Here is a 24463-nt window from a genome sequence, read left to right as displayed (position 1 = left end):
AAAAAAAAAAAAAAAGAAACAGCCCAGAGGTCTCACGACAGAGGGCTGGTTAAAGATAGATTGTTGAATCACCCCATGGAATACCATGCAACCAGTATATCCATACATTCTTGGACAAGAAAGGACACCTGGGGCGTTCTGTCCAATGAAAAGGGCAAGCTTCAGTTTGGTCTGTCTCTATGTCACGTGTATGTGTGTATATGCATGGAAGATTTCCAAGACTCAGAAGAAACTGTGACAAGAGTGACACCCCTATGGGGCGCCTGGGTGGCAGTCGGTTAAGCGTCTGCCTTCAGCTCAGGTCATGATCCCAGAGTCCTGGGATCCAGTTCCGCTTCGGGCTTCCTGCTCAGTAGGGAGCCTGCTTCTCCCTCTGCCTCGGCCCCTGCTCGTGCTCTCTCTCTCTCAATAAATAAATAAAAATCTCAAAAAAAAAAAAAAAAAAAGAGTGACACCCCCGGGGAGTGGGACCATGCGTGTGTGGTGGGAGAAGAAAGCCTTTTCACTTTTCACATTATACTTCTTACCCTCACAGCAATGACAGGCAACACATCTTGATGCCTGTTCCAAAGCAGCCACTGCTCTTAGCATTGGACCAGGATTAATTTATGTAATCCTCGCAGCAGAAGGGGTTGGGGGAAGATGGGGATGTTTCTTTCTGTCTTTTTTTTTTTTTAAGATTTTATTTATTTATTTGACAGAGAGAGACATAGCGAGAGAGGGAACACAAGCAGGGGGAGTGGGAGAGGGAGAAGCAGGCTTCCCGCCGAGCAGGGAGCCCGATGCGGGGCTCGATCCCAGGACCCTGGGACCATGACCTGAGCCAAAGACAGACGCGTAACCGACTGAGCCACCCAGGCGCCCTGGGGGATGTTTGTTTTGTTCACACTTGGATCCCAGCGCCTGGCCCTGTGCCTGGCACAGAGTAGGTCTCTGTAAATGTGTGCTCACTGCATTTGTTGGACTGATCACCAGGCTAGTATGCTGGGCCATATTAAAAATGAAGAATTTTAAAAAGCAAACCAGCTTTACACACATCAAAACCAGAGGAGCCATGACGTACTCGTATATTCTACCACAAGGATGACTCTTGAAAAGGGTGCTAAGTGAAAGAAGCCAGACACCGAGGACCACACATTGTATGATTCCATTTATGTGAAATGTTCAAAATAGGCAAATCTATAGAGTCAAAAAGAAGATGCATAGAGGGAGTAAATTGGTAGAGGGAGCTAATGGGAATGGAATTTTTTTGGGGGGTGGAGTGATTTGCAAATACACGAAAACCACTGACTTGTGCACATTAAAAGTGTGCATTTTATGGTATGGAATTAAATCTTAATTTTAAAAACGACATTAAATGTAAAAAAAAAAAAAAATCAAAACCAGAAGAGCCTACTTGAGAAAAACCCTCAGGCACTAACCACGTGGTAGGTAGTAACACACAAGCCCTGACCCCCAGATCATTCTCATCCCTACTTGGATCCACCTTGCTACCTTCCCATTTTCCAGTCGGGGAAACTGAGACTTGAGGAGCAGTCCCTGGTCCAGAGTAAAGACTGCCAGAGCTGGAATTTGAACCCCGGGGCCATGTGACCACAAAATCCCAGCGGCTCTCAGTCACTCTGCTTCTCTAGAATGGAGGCTCAGAAAGGCGGGGTCACTTGCCCTGAGTCACGCAATAGTGGAATGGGGCTTCAAACCCCGGCCGTGCCGCTCCTGTACCCCAACTCTCCCTCTAGGCCGTGCTGAGCTCAGGAAGACATATGACACAAAGAATGGGGGGGGTGTTTCCTTGGCCAGAGAAAGAGCCTTGCTTGGTGTTGGGGGGGGGTTTGCGGGGGTGGAGTGGGTGGTAAGGAGTCCCCAGGGACCCAGCCTAGCAGCTGCAAAGTCTCCAGTGCATTTTCCCCTGGCCGTTCCCCCTCAGATGGCAGGAGACCAGCCACCCCCACCCTCCCCAGGCAGGAGCCCGTGGCTGAGCCAGACCAGCTGGTCAGGCCCCTGAGGACTGGCAAGCACGGGCCTGGAACGCCACCATCTGGTCCCTGGGCCAGGAAGGCCAGTTGGGCAGGAGGCTCTGAGAGAGGACTCGGGGTCACGTGGCCTACACCTCAGGTGGGCTCCCAGGAAGCCTGCTGCAGCGGCTGGGGCAGGGGATGCTGGGGAGGATGTAGGAGGATGCAGGGATCAAGGGACAGAGGCAGAGATGGAGAATGGAAACAAAAAGAGAAGAGAGTGAGAAAGTAAGAGAAATATAGACACGGACACGGGAGACAGCAACTCCCAGAGTTTCCACACAGAGGATCTCGGGGAGCAGGACAGAGAGACAGGCCCAGAGAAAGGCCAAGGGGGCAGACCGCTCACACATCCACACGCCCTCTGCCTAAACCAGCCTGTTCCAGCCCTGCCTGGCCCCAGGGCCAGAGGGGTGCGGCAGCCAGGAAATTTGCCGGCTGGATGGCAGCCGCACGCCCTCCTGCCTGTGCCCAGCGTCTGAGCTCTCAGGCGGCCCCAGGGGACAGCGGGGGCCTTGGGCAGCCCCTCCCTTCCCCAGCGGCAGCTCCTGAGGCCCAGCTGGGCTCCATCTGGGGGCCGTGGCCTACTGAGTCACTCCCTGCCACCTCGGGCTCCCTCTGCCGGGCAAAGTCCTGTGCTGGGGCCTGCCCCTGCCTCCCATCTCTGTGTGACCCCCCAGCCAGACCCTTGTCTCTGCTGGGCCTAGGCCTCTCCCAGTAACAATGCTTGAACAGTGCTTCCTTCCATGGGGTGGGAAGAACAGGAGGCCCCAAATCCTCCCTCCAAAACCTAAATGGCCAGAAGAAAGACAGGGATGTTCAAGCTCACTGGTCACAGGAAAAAATACAAACGCAAACACCCATCCATCAGACTGGGAAAAAAATCGAAAAAGTCTGACAATACCAGGTGCTGGTGAGTATGGGCAGAAACAGGAACTCTCATCAGCTACTGGGGAGAGAGCATTAAATGGCAGCAGGCTTCGGGCAAGCTATTTGGCAAGATCACGTGAACGGAAGACCATTCTAACTTTTGGCACTATATTAACGTTCCATATATCACCCCCCAAAATACATTTATAAGCAGCAAAATGAGTGTGTGTGGGGGGGGGGGGTGAGAAATGCTCCGAATGGAAACAACGTTCGCATAAGTAAGAACCACAAGGAAGGTCAGGAAATAATGACCAAGTAACTTTGAACACAGCAGAGTGATGATAAACGCCCTCCCGTTGAAGACCATTAAAATAAAAATGTTAAAAACCTGTAAACAAATACCGAAACTCAGATTTGTTGAGTCAGCAATTCTGAAACTACTAGATAAATTATGTCTTTTCATCTTTACAACGTCCACATGAGGTCAGTACTATCGTTATGCCCATGTTACGGAAGAAGAAACTGAGGCACAAAGCGAGAATTAATTTCTAGGTCACCCCGCTGGTAAGTCAGAGAGCCAGGGCTTGACCCTAGGCAGCCAGGCTCCCACCTCCGGGGCCTTGACCATGACGCCACACTGTCTACCACAGTCCTACTGGCAACGAGTGACTTAGCACAGTAAGACCACTAACAATGCCGTAATAGGGGAAAATGCACTGGATGCCTTCCTTTGCCTTCTTTTGCCCCTCCTGACCCAGAGTCTAAGCTTCTCTCCCCTGCTCTGTGGTCCAGGGGGCTGATCTGTACACACCGCCCCAATTGCCTCCCCTGCCTTCTGGCTTCCAGATGGGTTCAGCTCAGGACTAGCTACATAATTTGTGGGGCCCGGTACACAATGGAAATGCAGAGCCCTGCGTTCAGATCTGATTAAGAATTTCAAGACAGCGATGGCAGAGCACTGGACCATTATACCAACTTCCTCAAGCTGTCCTCAGTGGAGCATGCCTTCTGCTTCTGGCTGGCCCTCCCTGACAGTCACAGATCCCCATTTCTTTTCTTTTCTTTTCTTTTTAAATATGTTGACTTTTCAAGATTTTATTTATTTATTTATTTACTTATTTATTTATTTAATTTATTTTTTAAAGATTTTATTTATTTATTTGACAGAGAGAGAGAGAGAGAGCACAGATAGGCAGAGTGGCAGGCAGAGGGAGAAGCAGGCTCTCTGCCGAGCAGAGAGCCCGATGCGGGGCTCGATCCCAGGGCCCTGGGATCATGACCTGAGCCGAAGGCAGACGCCTAACTGACTGAGCCACTCAGGCGCCCCAGGATTTTATTTATTTGACAGAGGGAGAGAGAGAGAGAGAACACACAAGCAGGCGGAGCATCAGTCAGAGTGAGAGGGAGAAGCGGACTTCCTGCTAAGCAGAGAGCCCAACATGGGGCTCGATCCCTGGATCCTGGGACCATGACCTGAGCTGAAGGCAGACGCTTAACGGGCGGAGCCACCCAGGCACCCCACAGATCCCCATTTCTTGAGAGCTCACCACATCCCCAACATCTTTCCAAGGGGTCTGCAAGGTTACAACTATTTTATTAAAATACTAAGATGCAGGGCGCCTGGGTGGCTCAGTCGGGGACCATATGACCCGTGCTTTTGCCAGAGAAAACAGAATGCGTGCAGAAGCAAAGGTGCGAATGTTCTATTAAGCCAGACACGAAAGAGTTGCAGCACTGGAAACGGTGCCAATCTCCTAATATTTCTTTTGGCTTGGAAAATAGAGTTGTTCTTCATAAAAGAACGCTCGGGGGTTAATATCAAAAAGTTGATTTATTACCGTTGTTTTTACATGAATCCTTTGTTTTCTTAGTGCAGTAAATATCGATAGGTATAATGCACCCGAACCAAAGCTCTTGGGGGGTCTCCACGATTTCTAAGAGTGGAAGGGTGTCCTGGAGACCAAGGCCATGTGAGAGCTGCTGCTTTGTATAAAGCAATGACATCACTAGCATCAGGTTCAGATCTGTGTGTCTCTGCTCCTTTGTCTGTCTCCCCGACCAGAACGTGAGCCCCATGAAGGCGCACTTTTGCCCACTGCTACTTTCCAGCACCGGGACGAGCACCTGGCATACAGTCGGTGCTCAGTAAAGATGTGCTGCATTAATGAATGAATAGATTCTAATCAGCGTTTTTATGCTTTTATTATTGGGTAACTTCTTTTTTTCTTTTTTCCCCCAGACCCTATGCCAAGCCCCCTCTAGCAGCATAACTCCACAGGAGATGTATCAAAAGGAGCGGTGAAGAGTCAAGCGTCCTGGATTTGAATCCAGGCTCTTCACTAGCTCCCCTGGGCCAGTAAGTTCACCTCCTGGAGGCTCAGTTTCCCGTGGTGGTCAGGCATTGTTCCTGGCACACACAGGCAGGAGCTGTTACATCCCGAGCGGTGAAAAGCAATGCCCGCTTTCGTGCCTTCAGCCGGTCATGACAAACGACCAGATCCTGACCACTGACTGGCGGCCAGCTAGGAGCCGAGATAATGCAGGCGCTGCGTCTGCTCCCTGAGCCCTCCCCGCGTCCCAAGGGAGCCGCCGGCTAGCTGTGTGTCCTTGGGCAGGGTGCTTCACCTTCTGTGCCTCGCCTTCCCCATTGGTAAAATGGGGGATAATCATGGGACCAATCTCTTGGGGTTGCCGGAAGCAGTGAGTTACTATTAACTGGATTCCCTCGGTACTCCCTTTCTGCTCTTCAGCCCTTGTAACGCATCTGAAATAAACCCCTGTATGACATCCCCTCTGTGTGCAATACCTTGAATGGAGTCTGACCCCGACTCAGGCCCCCCGGCGGCGTGCAGAGGCCCTGTCTGGGTCAGCCAGGCCATACCTGTAGCTTCTTGAGCTGGCTGTTGACGGTGGCCAGGTCCCCGCCAGGGTCCACGTCTTGCAACTGGCTTTCCATGTGAAGGAGTTTCTTGTCCAGCTCGGCGAAGCTCTGCACCAGCTGGTCGGCCTTGCTGGCCTCAAAGAGCTGCCGCGCCTTGGCCTGGGTGGTGCTCTCCAGCTCGGCCCAGCACTGCCGGATCTCGCCCAGCTTTTTCCGCACCGAGGCTGTCAGCTCTGGTTTCTCCTGCATCAGTTGCTGGCCCTCCTGCCCCAGACAGGTGGGAGATAGGACATGATCAGGAGGGGGCACACGGTGGGGAGGGACAGAGAAGTATGGGGGCAATGGGACACAGGGGGAGACATGGAGACAGAGACAGGCCCAGAGATGGAAGGAAGCAATGCATGGGGAGAAAGATGAGGCAAGAGACAGACAGACATAGAGTGATGGACACAGGAACATGCCCATAAAGTCAGAAACATGGGAAGAGGACCAAAGAAAGACGAGAGAGGGAGAGAGAGAGAGAGAGATGGAGACAGAAGAGATAGAGGGAGAGCAAAAGAAGCAGAAAGAATGAACCTCCATTAAGCTCAGTGTGGCTTTGGCCCGTGCCACCATTTATGGGGCATCAGTGGGTTTAAGGCTGACCCGGGTGTCCCCTTTGCATCAGAAGAGTGGGGGTACTGAGGGCTGTAAGTCTAGGGGTTCAACAAGAGTAGGGATCAGTTTTGGGGGTTGAGACTGGGTTCCTCCAAGACTGAAGTCAAGCTCCTTTGATGGCCTAGAGCTACATATGGTAGAGTATATATTAAAAATAACAATACCATAGCAATTATGCTCCTAGGTGCCTGGCCTTGTATTAAGAACTTCACTGCGTTAAGAGCCCAGGGAAGTAGCAGTGTTCATTGTTTCCTTATTTAATTTTCTTTTTTTTAAGTTTTATTTATTTAAGTAATCTCTACTCAGGACCCCAAGATCAAGAGCCAAATGCTCTTCCGACTGAGCCAGCCAAGCACCCCTATTGCCTTCATTTTAAAGCAGAGCAAACTGCGGCTCAAAGAGGTTAGCACAATTTGCTAAGGCCCACAACTGGTAAGAGGCATAGACACAATCAGAATCCAGGGTTGGAGGAATCCAAAGTTCACGTTAACCCTGGGTCTCCCAGGACTGCTCCAGCCTCTCTACTTGACCTTCCAGCCTAGATGCTCCAAGTGGAGTGGAAGAAAACCTGGTGGGGGAGGTTACAGGAAGGGGTAAAATATTTAACAACCAGGAGGGTATGGGCACCATGCAGAAGAGATGCTAGCCATTTTACAGATGGCAAAACTGAAGCTCAAAGAGGTTATAAGCATCGCTCACGGCCACAGCTAGAAGCAGATGTGGAAATGATCTGAAAGGGTTCAGAGGGGTGGGAATGGCAGGGCGGCAGTGGAGGGTTCAGGAACTGAGATGTAGGTCCCCTGCAGGCTCCAGCACCTGGCACGGGCAGAGGGACCTTCTACATCCTCACCCTCTCAATCTTCTCCAGCCACTCCTTATTCTGAGCCAGCTCAGCCATGAATGCCTGGTGCCGGAGCCATCTCTTATGCAGCTTGTGGCTGTCTTCCCGCGTGCCATCCCGAGCCATTAGCATTTTCTCATGGATCCAGCCATCCAGCTGTGCAGGACAGGGAGAAGAGCTCAGCTGATTCCCCCAACATGGCACAGTACCCCTATCCCCTCCAGAAAGTCCCAGATTCAAAGCCTAGGCAGCTAGATTTAGGGGTAGGGAGGGAGGAAGGAATGGAAGAGCCTTTGCAATAAGGTCTTTGTTGGGGGAGGGGGGAGCACAGCTCAAGCTCTTTCCTAGGGGGTGGAGGATGGATGGGCATCCCCCAGAATGCCCAATCTCTTAGTTGCCCTGTCCTCAGGGCAGCCCTTCTCAACTCTTCATAAGCCCCCAAAGGCACAGCTCCTGGGCCAGTCAGCCTCCTCCCACCCAGGGACAAATCAACCCTCCAAAACTAGACCTCCACCTAATTTAGCTAACTTCTAATTTAGCCCCAGCTTCCCGCACCATCTTCCCAATAACAACACTTTGACCCTTTGATTCAGTCTTAGCCACCTCCAATAAGGATCAATTCAACATTCTCAAACCATTCCCAAGGGTATCCAATGAAGCCCTTATCTAGCTCTAACCTCCCAATATAGCCAGATGAACCCCTAAACAACTTTCCAACTACAGCCAAGTTTAGTTCCCTCCAAACTAGCCCTCCAATCTGGGGTAAACCCATCCCCCACAACCCAGCTTCCCTAAGGATCCCACAGGACTTCCCATATTCAGCCCTGGCACTCCAGGACTGCAGTTCCCCCAAACCATGACTAGTTCCAGCCCCCAGCCAAAGCCAACCTCCCAAATGTAAGCAACAGGGCCACCTTCTGGCTCCCCAAAATGAGCCTACCCCAAAATCTAGTCCCAGACTCCTCAACAGGATCAGACAGAACCTTCCTAAGCCAGCCCCCCTCCCAAACTAAAGCCAGTTGTATTTCCCCCACTCACCAGCAAGACCAGTCATCCAAAATGCAAGCACAGAATAGCCCCCCCTCATTATCCTGAGCAGGACCAATCACAAGGCTGCCTTCTGAGCCCCCCCCAATAAGAGTTATCCCCCAAGCCGGAATCTCCCCACCCACTCATGACCAAACCTAGCACCTGGGACATTTTGCTCCTCCCCCCCCCCCCCCCCCCCAAACACATCCTCCTCCTCCCCCCTCCAAAAAAAAAAAAAAAAAGACTCTAGCTCTATCTGGAAGTCAAATGCAGTCATAGCCAAGGACAAATCCTGAGCTGGCCAAACCCCACCCTGTGTCCCCGGAGCATGTGCTCCCTAGGGGTCCAGGTCAGCTTCAGACTCCGTCATACACACACACACACACTAGAGCCAAGTGAACCCTCCAACTCAATTCACAGGTTTCTGACACAGGGAAGAGCTCGCCAATGGCAGCCACAGCTCACAGTGAAGGCAAAGCCCGGAAAGGAGATGGTACTTCGTCATCAAGGTAAAGTCCCCCCAAAGTGATTGACCCCCATCACCGAGGGCAAAGCTAGGGTCCGGAACAACCAAGGAAACGGCCCTCAAAATCAGAGCCCCCAAACCCAGAACAAATCCAAGTCCCTCATCGCCCAAAGCAGACCCCCGAAAAAGTGATTCGCTCCCATCATTTAAAGCTCATACAGACGGCCCAAGAACCAAGGAAGAAACCCCTCAAAAGGTTGAGAGCTCCCTAGCCCCAGGGCAAAATTCAGATCCCCCGTTACCCAGAGGAGAGACCCCTAGAGACGATGAGACCTCCTTAAACCCCAGGGCAAATCCAGACTACCTCCGGAGTAGCCTCAGAAGTCCCCCCTTTTCCGCTTCCCTCCCTTGGGACCCGGCCCTTCAGTCCCGCCCGCACCAGCACCGCGGACAGCTCCCAGCTTCGCTGCCCCTCCCCAGGGCTGGGGTCCCGGCGCAGGTACGACCCGCCCCCGCGCCGCCCGCGCCCCTCCTCCCGCGGCCTCGGCGGGCGAGCACGCGCCCGAGCCCCCTCCCCCGCACACCTCGGCGGGGACGCGCGTCAGCCCCCTCCCCTGGGCGCCCCGGGGACCTGAAGTGGCGGCGGCGTTGGCGGAGCGTCCCTGCGGCGGGCGGGCTCTCGTCCCCTCCACTGCGACGGCCGTGGCAGCGGTGGCGACGGCTGAGACTCCGGCGGACGCGCGCCCCCGCCCCCGCCCCCGCGCCGCGGCAGCGCGCCCGCCCGCGCGCGCCCCCTGCCTGCCTCCGTGCCCGCCTCCTTGCCGGGCCTCAGCTGGGGGGGTTGAGGAGCATGGGGGGGGGGGGGGGGGTGGTTCTGCGCCATCTCAGATTATTGCTACTTGGTCCAGAACAATCTTACAAGAGGGAGAAGGAGCTCCTGGACCTAATCGAAGGGCAGGAGGGGGGGCCTGGGGCCTGGGCTACCTCAGCTTTGTGAAGTGCGGGGTGGGGGTGGGGTGGGCTCCTGAACCATCTCTAATGAGAAGGGACTCAGATTCCTGGCTATCTCAGGAATATAGACAGGGGATATAGGAGGGGTCCTGGAATATCTCATAAAATGTTCTGCCAGATGGACTTATAAGATGGACTGCCAGAACAATCTCCACTGGGGAGGAGGGAGACAGCGTGTTCCTAGACCCATCTCTAGTGGGCTTGAGTCCCAGACCCATCTCTAATGGGCTTGAGTTATGTGGAGGTGGGAGGTATGGAGGCCCTTGTCCATGTTATATGTGGAGAGAACAATCTCCCATGGCGGGTCACCGTGGAGGGTGTCAAATCATCTTTAATAGGAGAAATTGGGGCCTGGTTCCTGAACCATCTTTGTTTGGGGGAAACTTAGGCACTGGATCATTTTGGAGGGGGTGGTGATGATCCTGGGTAGATGGATGAGGCCGGGATCATCTTTGGGGGTTAGGAAAATGTTTCTTGGGTCATCTCTAATGGGGCGATCTTTTATGTGGTCCAAAACAGTTTCTATGGAATACAGGGGATAGGAGGGGGAGGTAGCATGCCTTCTGAACGGTCTCTAATGGGGAGGGGATCCTGAACCATCTCTGATTTGGGGCGATCCTTACAGATGTGTAGATCATCTCTAAAGGGGTAGAGCTTGATTCCTGGACACTTTTAAAGGGGTGAAGGATTGCTTCTGGACCGTCTCTAACCAAAGTTGCGTTCTGGGCAGCTGGTCTACCCACGCCTGCCCCCCCCCCCCCCCGCCCCTGCCAGTCTCCCCCACCACTCTCCCCAGCAAGGCGCTTCTCACAAATCTCCTGAAAGAAAGGTGAGATCACCGCGCGTCCCCGCGGGACCCGTAGGCGCGAACGCGCGCCGTTGCCAGGGGCGCCCAGGGCCCCTCCCTCCTCCCCCCCCCCGCCCCGAGACAGGAGGCGGGAGCTGCGGAGCTTGCGCACTGACGCTGGAATCCGCGCGCCTCCTGGCGGCTCCGAGTGCACATCGCTCCACGACCCACTTAGACGGGGCGTCCCCGCCCCCATGGCGCCTCAGCCCTGGAGCACTTCCCTCCCTAGGAAAGAAGTCACCGCGCCCAGCACAGCTGGAGTTCCTACCTCGTGGCAGTCTCGGAGGAAGTGCTGCAGCTCAAGTTGGTCGTGTAGCTTCTGCATCCATTGCTGGGCCCGTAGTTGGTTTTCTTGGCTCCTGGGGATGGGGAGATAGGGGCTGGGGCAAGCCTGGGGGGGGGGGGGGCACTGGCAGGAGGGCTGTGCAGGCATCGGGCTTGGCATGGCTAGGAACCCGGGGCATATGTAAGAGTGAGGACGAGGAGAAAGTAGGGTGGGGTTGGGGGGAGAGGCAAAGAAACATCAGTGAGGGCAGAGCCAGCGATGAGCTGGAAAGGGGCAGAAGGAGAGGGAAAGAGCAAGAGAGAGAGTATGGGAGAGGGAGGGACAGAGACAGAGACCTGGAAAGAAATACACTTAGAAAGAAAGAGTGACAGAGAGACACAAGCCCAGAGAGATAAGAGACTCGCAGAGTAGAGATACCAAGAGACAGTAACTTAGAGATCAGGAGACATCTAGAGAGAAAGAGAGGAGAGGGAGACAGACTCAGAGAGAGAAAGAGAGAGAGAGGTGCAGAGGCCTACAGAGAGAGAGAGAGAAACACAGACACAAGACCAGAGACAGGGAGAAACAGACCTCAAGAAGAAGTGCTTGACAGAGACCCCCAGACAGACAAAGAGAAAGAAACCCAGGGAGAGAAGAAATAAGGAAAGACAAGTAAAGAAATGCAGCAGGGTAGTGCCAGACAGACAGACAGACAAAGAGCAGTGGACAAGGAGAGAGAGAGGAGGAGGCAGAGGGAGGGAAGGTGACAGAGTTGGGGCAGGGACAGTGGGGAGAGGGAAGGGCAGAGAGGTGGCAAGATGATATCAGAGTAAAAGACACAGCTAGCCAGATGGGAGGGTGCAGCAGAGCTGGAGAAAGGGAAGAGAGTGGGCGTGGGCAAAGATGGGGCTAGAGCCACACAGAGGGTAGGCAGGTGCACTGGCAAGCAGGGCCAGACCTTTGGCCTGAGTGAACCGGCCGGGCTGGACCCAAGCCCCGCCACCCTGGAGCCAGCAGGGGCAGCCTGGCCTCCTGCCCACAGTACAAAGTGCCCAGAAGTCCTGGTGGAGGGGGGGCTGGGGACATCCTATTTTCCTTTGCCTTGAACAAGCCATTCCTGCCTCAGGGCCTTGGCACTGGCAGCTCCCTCTGGCCCGAATGCTCTTCCTGCCCCCCCAACATCTACTTAAATACCACCTTCTTAGTGAGGCCCCTCCTGATCGCTCTCCAATACTTTCTGGCTTTCTTTTCTTCTTTAATTTTCTCTCTCGCACTTAGCACTATCTAACACGCTGTATGTTACTTATTTATCTTGTCTGTCTCCCCCACTAGGATGTCATTCCATGAGGGCAGGAATTCTGTTTTGGTCACAGATGTATCACCAATGCCTAGATAAAGAGCCTCACACACATCAGGTGCTCAATATACATTTCTTGAATGAATGAATGAACAAATGAATGAATGAGACATAAGGCAGAGAGAAAGAGAGATGACAGAAACAAAGGTAAAGTCTCTGGAAAGACAGAGAAAGGAGCAGAAGAGAACACAGAGTCAGAGAAATGCAGATGGAGGGAGAGAAAAACAGAGAGAGACACAGAAGGAAACAGAGACACAGAGATACACAGATAAATGGAGGCAAAGAGGGAGAGAAAAGTCGCTGAGAACCAGAGGCGCAGCTGGAAAGAGGAACAGGACAACTCCAGAGACAAACAAGCAAAATACTAACGCCCTTCTGCCCAGATTCAGCTCAGGAGCCAGGAAATAGGAAATGCCTCAGAAATTGAACTGACATAATCCCTACAGGTCTTTACCAGCCAACTTGCAAACATCATTCCTAGGAATGAGGAAAATCCCTCTTTTCCCGGAGGGCAAGAAAACAACAGAGGTCACATCCTTCATATCCGGGCTGGGTCACTTCCTGGCTGTGACCCTGGGTAAGTCAAGCAGTTCACACACACAGGAAGGGTCCAGGTTTCAGGTGAGGTGAGACACAGGGAGGAACTAAGTGACTCGCCCTGCATCTTCTGGGGTGAGGGGCAGAGCCGCAGGCCCCAGCAAATGGATGTTTTATGACTTCTGGCGGGTAGGAAACTTGTCCGTAGACAAATGAACTGCAGCCTGAGGGTGAGGCGGGGTGGGGATTGGGACTGGTCTCGGTTCCTGGTGTGTTCCCAGCCTCGCCCAGCACAAGCCTATGGCAGATGCCCCCTCGGGGCTCCCTCAACCCCCTGTATTTCTCCCATCCCAGTCCTGACCATTCCAGGCTGCCCTTGTCAGACCACATGTGAGCTCTGTGAGGGCAGGAATCGTGTACTGTCCTGGTCACTGGTGCATGCCCAGCATTGCCCCCCATAGGGCCTGGAACCGGGCATGGACCCAGTACCTGTTTAATTAGCTGAATAAATGATAGAATGAAAGGAGCAATTAATGACAGAAAAGGAAGGAAGGAAGAGGAAAATCACAGAATGGGCAGTCCCCCAGGCCCCACCTCTTCCTTCTGCAGAGCCTGGCATACAGCAGGTGCTCAAGAAGTGTGGGCTAGGGCGCCTGGGTGGCTCAGTTGGTTAAGTGTCTGCCTTCAGCTCAGGTCATGATCCCGGGGTCCTGGGATTGAGCCCCGCATCAGGCTCCCTGCTCATCGGGGAGTCTGCTTCTCCCTCTCCCTCTGCCCCTACCCCCTGCTTGTGCTCTTTCTCTCTCTCTCACTCTCTCTCAAATAAATAAATAAAATCTTTAAAAAAAAAAAAAAAAGAAATGTGGGGTAAAGGAAGGGCAGGTCCAGGCCTGGCACTGGGAGCCCCAGATCATGAGTTTACACCCTCAGGACCAGAATCCCCATGAAAGTTTCCCTTAGAAAATTCCAGCCTTGTCCCAGATGAATTTAGGGGAAAAGGACACCTGAGCCCCAGACAGAGGAAGGGCTGGGGTCTCCAGGCTGTAGATGGTGGTGGAGTGACCAGGCATGCTTTGGATGGAAGGACAGAAGGAGGGGCACTGGGCGCTCACTGACTCACCACAAGGGCCAGAAACATCTATGATAGAAATCAGCCTGGAGGAGCCCCTATGAAAGACTCTACTTGAGGGCTGGGATTTTTTTTGGGGGGGGTAGGGGGAAGTGTTTTGTTCGGAGCCTAGAAGAGTGCCTGGCACACAGTGGATACTCAGTCAATGTCTTTGCCCAATTAGTGCAAGGACAGACAAGAGACAGGGTAGTGGTGAGAGACAGATGGTGGCCGATAATGTGCAAGGGAAGCATGAAAGGAACACACGAACACACACACTCTGCGAGCTTCCTAGGGAACCTGGCCGCCGGGGCCTGCCGGAGGGGCTCATTCACCATATCCAAAAACCCAGTATGGCAGGGCACGGCATCCCGTCTGGAAAGCTAGAACAGAACTTGTGTCCGGCCTTCAGCTGCTGGATCTGGGGACCAGCACAGCAGGGCGGAGGCAGGGCACTGAGGAAACGAAGTTAACATTTTCACCACCCGTCCAACTACCCCAGGCTGAGGGCCGGCCTGGCAGAGAAACTTCACTGCATATCCTTCTGTATCTTTTGGGTTTCTGACCACCGGTTAGTTACCTTTTCACGAAACATCAAGTTAAATCAAATCTAAACCAGTATGGAATTAAAGAGAAACCAGAGAGGGGCAGAGAAGCGGAAATCGGGATGGAAAGGGAGGAGCCCTGGCCGCTTCATCCCTCCCCTGTGCCCCTGGGGTCTGAGGGACCTACTTCTCCAGCAGCCGGGTCACAGCCTCCTGGGCCTGCTCCCCATAGGCGTTGCCCTGCCTCAGCAGGCCCTCGGCAGCCTGCACGGCCACCTGCATCTTTTGTTGGTTCAGCTCCATCGTGGTGAGAAAATCCCTGTGTCTTTTCAGCGCCTCCTCCACTGTCTCCACCGTGCCCGGGAGCTCCGGCCCCGACAGTGCCATCTCCTGGGGAGGGAGGGGGAGGGGGGAGGGGGGAGGCTCAGCCCAGCCATGCTGCGTTCCAGGACCTGGGAGACGCTGCCCGCCGGGCTTGCCGCCTCCCTCTGTCCTCCCCCTTGCTCACTGTGCTCTAGCATCGAACATGCCAGGCAGGATCCCACCTCCGGGCCTTTGCCCATGCTAGGCCCTCTGCCTGGCAGTCCCTCCCCCCAGATAACCCCGTGCTTGGCTCCTTCACTTTCTTCAGGTCTCTGACCGTCCGCCAAAAAATACCACCCTCCACCCCCAGCTATATCCCTTCATCCTGCTTTATTATTTTTCATAGCGTATACCTGACATTATTTTTGTATGCATTTACTTGTTTATCATTTTCTCCCCCTCTACACACACACACACACACACGCACCCACACACACGCACACACATGAAAGGCAGCTGCATGAAGGTGGGATTTGGTGTTTTGTTTCTTAAGACTAGTGCCTGGCGCAGAGAAGGCATTCGGTAAATATCTCGTTAATCCATGAAGCCTGAACTGGGTGCTGGGTGACCTCAAGGAAGTTCTTTCCCTCTCTGGGGTTAGTTTTCTAACTGGTAAAATGGGGGGGGGGGTCCGGAAAGGTTCTCTTAAGGCCCCCTCCGCTCCCATATTCAGTAGCCTCAGAATTCCAGAGGCTCCCTGTCTGTCCTCCCCCAGATAATCCTCAAACCGGGTGAGCTTTCTCTAAGATAACCGGCATAGGTGGTCACCCTTTCTAAAATGATCTCTAAAGCTTGCTAGCTACTCTTGGACAATCTGAGAACGGGATGTTCTACCTTGTCCAAATCCCCAAACTTGCTTCCCATCCCAGAATGACCTCCAAATGGATCAGCTGTTCCCAGATAACCATGGCACTTCACTTGATTTCTCAAACCATAAACAGTGCCCCTCTCCAGAGGGCATGCAAATTGCCATTCCCAGTAAGATTATCTGCTCATTTGAGCACCCACAACCACATAAGCCACAAACAGTTGCTGATCCAGATAACCTCTGGGCCTGAATTACCTATTTCCATGATCTTTACCCTCCATCATCCACCCCAAGATCTTTGAACTCCATTAACCATCACCAATCAACCTCGCGCTCTTATTTCCTTCCAGACAATTCACAAACCCGGGAAGTCACTGCAACGTATATCCAAGTGCCTTACTCACTTGGGATAGTCCACAAACTGTCAGCCGCCTTAGATAAAACACCAGTCCGCCCATCATAATCCTCAAATGCTGTTACGCACACGCCCACACATGTTCACCGCGGATGATCCACAAACCCGCGATCCATACCACATACCCTCCCCATCCCACTGACCTCAGATGAGCCACGAACCCGGTGGTCCCTGCAAACACTCCTCCATACATTTCCCTGTCGCCGCGAGCCCCCGCGGCCTCAAACCCCCACCGCGTGAACCCCGAGGCGGCCACCTGGTTGCGGAGCACCGCGCGAGCCTGGCGCAGGTCGCGCAGAAAGAGCTGGTAGACGTGTGCCTGCACCAGGGCCTCCCTGCGCGCCTCCCACAAGCCGAGCAGCTTGTGCCAGCCAAGTTCGAGGTGCGGCAGCCACTCGTCGAGCGCCAGGCCCGGGCCCAGCTCGGCGCCGTCGGCCGCCAGCAGTGCCTCGCTGGCTGCCACGATGCGCGCGTAGTCCTCCTCGCGCTGGTCCACTTCTTCCTTGAGCGCGGCGTGGCGAGCCAGCAGCGCATCCGCCTCTTCCAGGCTGCCGGGCAGGGGCCCCTCGACGCCGCCCGCCGCCTCCTGGGCGCGCACCAGCCAGTCCAAGAAAGCGTCCAGGTCGTGCAGGAAGCGCTGCAGGCGCCCGGCCGCGGCCACCGCCTCGCCACAGGCCTGGGCGGCGCTCTCCAGCGCGCCCCACTCGGCGCCCAGTTCTTCCGCACCCTGGTGCAGCCGCGCCGCCTGAGCCGGGAAGCGCACAGCCAGCAGGGCGGCCTCCTCCTGGAGGGCCGCCTGGCGGGGCTCCAGCGCTTGCAGGGCCGCCTCCAGGCCGCTCAGGCGCCAGTGCAGGGCGCCGCCCGCTCGGGGCGCGCTCTCCACGGCCCTCCGCTTCTCGCGCACCTGCGCGCGCACTTCGGCCACCTCCAGCACGTGGTTCTCCACCAGCAGCACTGCGCTCATCTCCTCTTTGCGCTGTTCCACCAGCTCCACGATGCGGTTCCACCTGCCGGGGGTGGGGGTGGGGGTAAGGAGGGCGGCTTGAGGAGGACGGGGACTCCTCCCGGGCCTGGGGGGCCCACCGACCTGAGATAGAACCCGGCCGCTGTGTGACTTTGGAAAGTCACTTTATCTCACTGAGCCCCAGTTTCTGCCTGTGTAAAATAAAACCCTACAAGGCACACTTGCTTAGAGCAGCACTTCTCAAAATGTAATCTGAGCGAGGTCAAAACTATCTTTATAATAACGCTAAGATGCTATTTGCCTTTTCTCTCCTATTCTGTCCCCAGAGTCCCGTGTAATTCTCAGAGGCTGCATGACCAAGACTGAACGCAGGAACAGACCCGAGAACTCGGCTGCCTTCTCCTCAACCAGACAGCAGAGAGATCTGCAAAAATGCAACACAAAGCCACTCTTCTCACTGCATTTTTTGTGTTGAAAAGTAGTTATTTTTCATTAAAAAAAATACATTGTGACGTTAACATCCTGGGGTTATGACTGTGATTTTATTTTATTTTTTTTCAGGGAGGCATATATTTATTAAATCTTATCTAGCCAGGCTTATGATTGTGATTTTAAAATGACTTAATATTTTTACATTTCTCGGTATCAGTTTCCAACGTAGTAAATATTGATAGATACAACTCACAAACAACAACAACAACAACAACAACAACAACAACAAGCTCTTTGGGATCCCTAACAGTTTTTAAGAGGGATGTTGAGCCCAGAGTGTAAGACGTGCTGGCTTACATTAGATACTCTGTTGGGTCCAGTGAATAGAAACTGAGCATGTCCCATGAGCCAGGTGCTGAGGATCAAATGGTGGAAAGGCAAATGTGTTCTATACCAAAATAAGTTAATGGAAAAAAAGTTATGTATTGCTCTGTGCCCTCAGGCAAGTGATGATACTTCTCTAGGCTTCACTTCCTCTTCATAGGCTGTATGTGGTCCAAGCTGGACTGCCTGGAGTCAAAGCTGACCTGCCCTTTGGCAAGTAACCCTCTCTGTGCCTCAGTTTCCCTATCAGTAAAATGGATGCGATCATAGCATCTAACACAGCACCTACCTCCTAGGGGTGTTGTGAGAGTCCAGTGAGTTATGATTTATGAAGTGGGTCAAACAGTACTTGTGTGCTACTATTATTGAGTGGGGACAATTTGGGGGAACATAGCAAGCTCTTTTCTGCCTCAGCTGTGCTTCTTGCCTGTGGCTGGCTCCTTCTCAACCCCTCTGAGGGCCCAGCTCAAAATGTCATGGCTGATCACAAGATCTAAAATCACCTCCAGCCCTCTGGTTATGTTCTACCAGCTCACGAGAATTCTCTAAAGATCTTGTTCATTTATTAGTTTATTTGTTCACTGTCTCTCTGTCCCCTCTAGAATGGACATGCCACAGGGCAGAGATTAGGACTCCGAAATCAGAAGGACCCAAGTTCAGGGGTGCCTGGGTGGCTCAGATGGCTAAGCATCTGACTCTTGATTTCAGCTCAGGTCATGATCTCAGGGTCATGGATCAAGCCCTGCATTGGGCTCTGTGCTGGGTATGAAGCCTGCTTAACCTTCTCTCTCTCCCTCTCTCCCTCTTTCCCTCCACCCACCTCTTGTGCTTTCTCTCTTAAAAAAAAAAAAAAAAAAAAAGGACCCAAGTTCAAGTTCTGATTTGGGCAGATTCACCATGTGACCTTGGGCAAATCATTTCCCTCCGATCCACAGTTTCCTCATCTGGAAAATGGGGATAATAATGTCCATTTCAATGAGTGTTTAATGATATCATGTGGCTAAAGCTCTTGGCATACACTCTTACTAAGCTGTAAATCATTATTGTTGTTATCATTTGAGGCCCTGTTGCTTTGAGATTGTCAAGGCTAACGAGGCTTTAAAATCCTCTGAAGGGGCACCTGGGTGGCTCAGTCGTTGAGCGTCTGCCTTCGGCTCAGGTCATGATCCCAGGAGCCTGGGATCAAGCCCCGCATTGGGCTCCCTGCTCGGCGGGAAGCCTGCTTCTCCCACTCCCCCTGCTTGTGTTCCCTCTCTCGCTGTGTCTCTCTCTGTCAAATACATAAATAAAATCTTTAAAAAAATAAATAAATAAATAAAATCCTCTGAAAAACAAACTGAGGGTTCTAGAGGGGAGGGGGGTGGGAGGATGGGTTAGCCTGGTGATGGGTATTAAAGAGGGCACGTTCTTCATGGAGCACTGGGTGTTATGCACAAACAATGAATCATGGAACACTACATCAAAAACTAATGATGTAATGTATGGTGATTAACATAACAATAAAAACTTTTAAAAAATTAAAATCTCTGGTTACTGGAATCTTACTGCACAGCAGTTAAAAATAGTCTTAGGAGTCAGACAAATTCAACTTCACATCCAGGCTTGACTCCTAACTTGCTGTTTGACCTTGGGCCAATGTCTTCACATCTCTGAGCCCCAGTTCCCCCTCTCTAACATGGGGCAATTTATGCCCCATAGGGTTGTTGAGAAGACTCAATATAAGTGCTCAAGAGCCCCAGCTCCGGATTCAGACAGAACTGGGTTTGACTCCTACTTACTGGATTGAGTAATCATGTTAAGGATTTCACCTCCCTGGATCTGCGTCTTCATCTATGAACCCTACCCTCATAGTGTTCTAGGGGGAAAGATATTAATTTGTTAGCATTTTTTAAAAAAGATTTTATTTATTCGACAGAGAGAGACACAGCGAGAGAGGGAACACAAGCAGGGGGAGCGGGAGAGGGAGAAGCAGGTCTCCCATTGAGCAGGGAACCCGACGCGGGGCTCGACCCCAGGACCCTGGGATCATGACCCGAGCCGAAGGCAGACGCCTAACAACTGAGCCAGGCGCCCCAATCTGTTACCATTTTTAAAGAGTTCTGAATTCTGGAAACTTGACTATGGAAATTGGGATATTGGAAGATAAAACCAGGCACATAAAGTGCTTAGAAAAATTCCTGGCAGATAGTAGATACTCAGCCAATCGTTTCTATACAAGTAAACTAATAACCCGCTAAAATATATTGTATCCTCATTTTACCACATCATCACTAGCACTGGGTATTATCATTTCCCCCAAGATTCTGCTGATTTCCTAAGTGGCCATTATCACCTCAGGGGGTCGAAATCGCACACTCTTGATTTCTGACAGTTGAATGAATGAGGAAAAGAATGATGGAAAGAACGGGTAAGGACTGGTGTGAGGCCCCGGGCCCCGCCTACCTGCAGTTGAGGTGGTCCTGGCAGGAGCGCACCTCGTCTGAACTGGGATGGCCTCCTTCCACCAGCTCCTGGACTGTGTGGTTCACATCCAGGACACGGCCCATCAGACTGTTCATCTCCTGGTCCAGACTCTCAAATCTGTAGAAGGAAGATGGTCGTGCTCAGGCAGGCCTGGATCTGGGGACCTGCCCACCTCTTGGCCTTCTGAACTGCATTTCCTTCTAACTCTTAGGACCTTGGACCAGCTCCTCCTCCTTCTACCTGCCCCCTAAACATTACATCCCCCAAGCCTCTGTCCTGAACTCCCTTACCTTTCTCTCCCACCCTGCCTGGGCCATCCCATCCATCCCCATGGTCTCAGGTCTTGTGACCCCCACATCTGTCTCTGCAGCCTCAACTTCGTTCCTTTGGAACATGTCTGCAACCTCAAAGCTGCCGGACACCTCTGCAGGGCTCCCTGCGGCCACTGTGACTCAAACCAGCCTCCGTATCTTCCCCCAGATTTGTTTATCCCCTGGGTCCCCATCTCAGGGGCAGCCCCACCATCCCCTAGGCCACAGCTCTGGGCTCTGTTTTGGACAACGCCCCTCCCCAGACTCCTCACCCCCATGGCCTCTCCACTTGGCTTCCTAGCCTGGTCCACTCCTGTCCCCTCCCACCCGGGGTCCCATCCCAGGGGCCTTTCTGGGCTCCCAGCCACCATTCTCAACCCCTCCAACACACCCTCTACATGGCAGCGAGGGAGATCTTTTTAAAGCTGGGTACAGTCCTCCCCTCTTTAAAACAATGCCCAAAGCTGTGACTTGGGTAAGTGTGGGCACAGCAAGGGTAGGAACCAGGCCTGTGTGTCAGCCTTGCCCAGCACAAGCCCTAGAACGCAGCAAGAGCTCAGTAACTACCAACTGAACGAATGAGTGGATGAATACAAGGGGTCATCCACTAATTTCACAACTCATTACTAAGTCAGCCATCAGACGAGTCAGCCAACAGACGAGTCAGCATCTCACGTGTCACCAGGTGGTTAAGTGCTATGAAGAAACGTCAAGCAGGGTGAGGATGATGGAAGAGGAAGTGACAGGGTCGGAGCTCTTTCATGAGCTAGGGAGGTGACAATTGTGCGGGAACTGTGGCAGTCCCAGGGGAGGGGCCAGGCTGGGGTGTCTCTGGAGAAGCTCACGTTAATTTCCCGCCAGGTGAATGCAAGCCTCATGATAACCGCAAACGCTCCTGAAATGCTCCCTGTACCGAGACATTTGCTAAGTGTTCTACAAGTACTCATCACGCGCCAGCCGGGAGGTGGGAACTACTATCATTCCCATTCCCCCGGAACCCCGGTGCCCGCGGAGCGAAAGTGGGAACTGCTGAACCAAGGCAGGCGAGACTGCGTGCGTGAGGAAGGGGCCGCCGGAAGTCCCACAAGGGCGCGCTCACCGGTGCTGCACCACCTCGACGTCGTCGAGCGAATCGGGCACGCGCATGGCCAGCAGCCATTGCTCCTTCTCCCCGATCCACAGCTCGCACGCGTGCACTTCGCCAAACATCCGGTAGACCGCCAGGGCGTCTCGCAGCCACTGGCGCCGCAGCGCTGCCACCTCGGTCACCTCGGCGAACAACTGCTCCGCCTCCACCACGCGCACCTGCAGGGCCACCACCAGCGGCCCGGCGCCGCTGGCGCCCCCCAGTGTCGCCAGCTGACGCCGCAGGCCGCCCACCGGCCCGCGATGCGCCTCCACCTCCCCGGTGAGCGCGCGGTGCTGGCGGGCCAGGCGGCGGCTGGACGCCTCGTCGTGGCCGAAGTCGCCCGCGGCTGCGAGGCGGTAGGCGTCGCGAAGCCAGTCCAGGAGCCCGTCGAGGTCCGCGCCGAACTGGTGCAGCGCCCGCGCCTCCTGCAGCCGCCGCTCGCGCCGCGCCGCCGCCTCTTCCAGCCGCTGCCAGCGCCGCCGGGCGCTCGCCGCGCGCTCCGCTAGGCCCGCCAGGTGCACCGTCTCGGCGCCCGGCCCCACGGCGCCGCCGGCCGCAGCCAGCTCCTCGCCGCGCCGCAGGGCCTGCTGCAGCAGCGCCCGCCGCCCGCCCAGCTCGCCCTGCAGGATCTTGTGCTGCGCCAGAAGGCGCGCGGTGCTGGACAGGTCGTGCGCGCCGCCCGCCGTGCCCCCCGCGCCCGCCGCGCCGCCGCCGCCGCCGCCGCCGCCCGCCGCCTCGAGGAGGCGCTCCTTGTCGCGGGCCCAGCTCTCGGCCTCTTCCAGCTCCTGCAGCAGCGCCCACAGGCTCCGCGAGGCCTCCAGCTCCGCGCGCCGCTGCGCCGCGTGCTCCTGCAGCTCCGTCAGACAGCCGTGCACGTGATTCACGCGGTTGCAGATGACCTGCGGGTCGCAGGGCTGGTAGCCTGGGCCAGGAGAAGGGGAGGATCCCGGGTTGGGCACGGACCAGGGGGCGCCCGAGAGCGAGGTGCAGGCTACCTGCCCGGTCCTTGGTGCCAGGCTGCGCGTCCCCTCCTCCGGGCAGCCTTCCCTGATACGCTGTCTGGAGCAGGCAGCTTTCTCTGGCTCCCCCAGGCTTCTCTGCTTCCCCTATCCCAGCCCTGAGCCCTCAGCCTGTGCACCACTCCCCCCATCCCGGCGCTAACCCCACTGGACTGGGAGCCCTATGAGGGCTGGGCCTGGGGCTGTCTCCGTCACACTGGGTCCCCACCATTGCCCAGCAGTGGGTGGAGCCCAGAGCAGTACCTAATTAAAATGGTGACTTACTACTGATTGAATGTTGGGTAGAAACTGAGATTCAGAGAATCCTAGACTCTGTATGTTTTAGGGTAAATTGTGTTTCCTTCAGGACTGGACCAAATGAAACATCTCTATTCTTTTTATTTTTATTTTATTTTAAGTAATCTCTACACCCAACGTGGGGCTCGAACTTAGAGTTCGCAACTCTTGATCTCGAACCCAGAGATCAAGAGTTGCGAACTCTACCCCTGAGCCAGCTAGGCAGCGGGAAATGTCTCTATTCTTAAGCAATTTTCTGGGTTCCCCCTCTCGTCCTCTGTTACCTTATCTCTTAACTCCAGGGATGACCTGAACTCCCTTTTTTCTTCAAATAGTTCATTCGCCTTCCTCCTAGACCTCTGGTTTGTGACGAGAGAATTGTGAAATTAACTTAATGGCTCAGCATTTCTTTAATGGAATAGAATAGAACGAATAGAAAATATCAGGATGCAACACACAGGGCAAGAGGAGGCATTGTTTCATAAAACCTTTGTGCCTGTGTGTGCATGCGTGCGTGTGAACTCTGGGTCAGGAGGTAAACGTATTTCTTACTGGGTCAAAACCCTGTGAGAGACGCTGCCCTAGATGGAATGCGCCATTTCTGGAATTCTGGACATTCGCTGAAACTGACCCAAATACCACGGCATCCAACTGAATAATCAACAGCAACAGGCATCCGTGTATCCAGACCTGACTCTGGCACAGTGTCGCTTCATCCTCACAACCACCCTGTGGGGCAGTATCGTTATTAGCCCCATCTTACAGATGAAGAAACTGAGGTTCGGGGAAGGAAGCCACTTGCCCAGGATCAGCTAAGAAGTGGCAGACCGGGAGGCCCAACCTTCGGACCACGTATCAGGCAGCGCAGCCTCCCATCACCATGACAACACAGACCCCACACCAGCCTCTTTGCCGTTTGTGTGGTGCCCGCTGGCTGCCACCTGGCGCCAAGATCTCGCAAAGAGAAGACAGAGGGAGGCTCCTGGGGCAAACATCCATAAGGGGAAGGAGAGGGTCCCAACAGCGTCTCCTGGGGTAGGGATGTGGGCGAGGGGCTGAACCAGGGTGGCCATGTCCCGATGGGGCTTGGAAGAAGACTTCCCCATTGGACTCAGCCCATGAGGGTGAGAACCGCCTCTCTGCACCAGCCTGCAAGCCAGACAGGCCCTGCCTTTTCTACTGATGTTTCAAGATTCCCAAGGGCTGAGGTTCCAGACACAGGAGTGAGAAAGGCCAGCCTGGAACCCTCTTAGCTCTACAGCTCTGGGCCTTCCTTTCCTTTCCTTTTCTTTTGCAAGAAAGCAAAAAGCAGCCTTGGCAGCATCGGTGACTAGCATACAGTTTCTCAGGACACCAGCTTCAGACAAGGCCACTCTGCGACCACGAGGGAGTGGGATGGAAACAAGGCCCTTCCATGATCATGTCAGAGCGCACACAGAATAGAGGTCACTGTGCAAGCCACAGAAACCC

General features: G+C 54.0%; 1 protein-coding gene across 7 annotated transcripts in view; it reads right to left on the bottom strand.

Annotated features, from left to right (window-relative positions):
* SPTBN4 (spectrin beta, non-erythrocytic 4) overlaps window positions 1–24463 on the bottom strand; it is a 73106-nt gene that overhangs the window by 21675 nt on the left and 26968 nt on the right. For 3 of the 7 annotated variants that reach the window (XM_032390136.1, XM_032390135.1, XM_032390134.1), the window contains 7 exons: window positions 21669–22620; window positions 20238–20375; window positions 16272–17022; window positions 14617–14819; window positions 10886–10976; window positions 7274–7420; window positions 5767–6030 (listed from right to left, as the gene is read on the bottom strand). In XM_032390136.1, the coding sequence (XP_032246027.1) occupies window positions 5767–6030; window positions 7274–7420; window positions 10886–10976; window positions 14617–14819; window positions 16272–17022; window positions 20238–20375; window positions 21669–22620 (2546 nt within the window). Of the gene's footprint in view, window positions 1–5766; window positions 6031–7273; window positions 7421–8302; window positions 8389–9198; window positions 9255–9343; window positions 9505–10885; window positions 10977–14616; window positions 14820–16271; window positions 17023–20237; window positions 20376–21668; window positions 22621–24463 lie in introns of those variants that run through there. The other 4 variants (XM_032390137.1, XM_032390138.1, XM_032390140.1 and 1 more) reach the window with 4 other exon arrangements.

The sequence above is a fragment of the Phoca vitulina genome, unplaced genomic scaffold, assembly GCF_004348235.1.
Source record: "Phoca vitulina isolate PV1807 unplaced genomic scaffold, GSC_HSeal_1.0 scaffold58, whole genome shotgun sequence".
NCBI lineage: Eukaryota > Metazoa > Chordata > Mammalia > Carnivora > Phocidae > Phoca > Phoca vitulina.
This window is presented reverse-complemented; position numbering and strand designations above follow the sequence as displayed.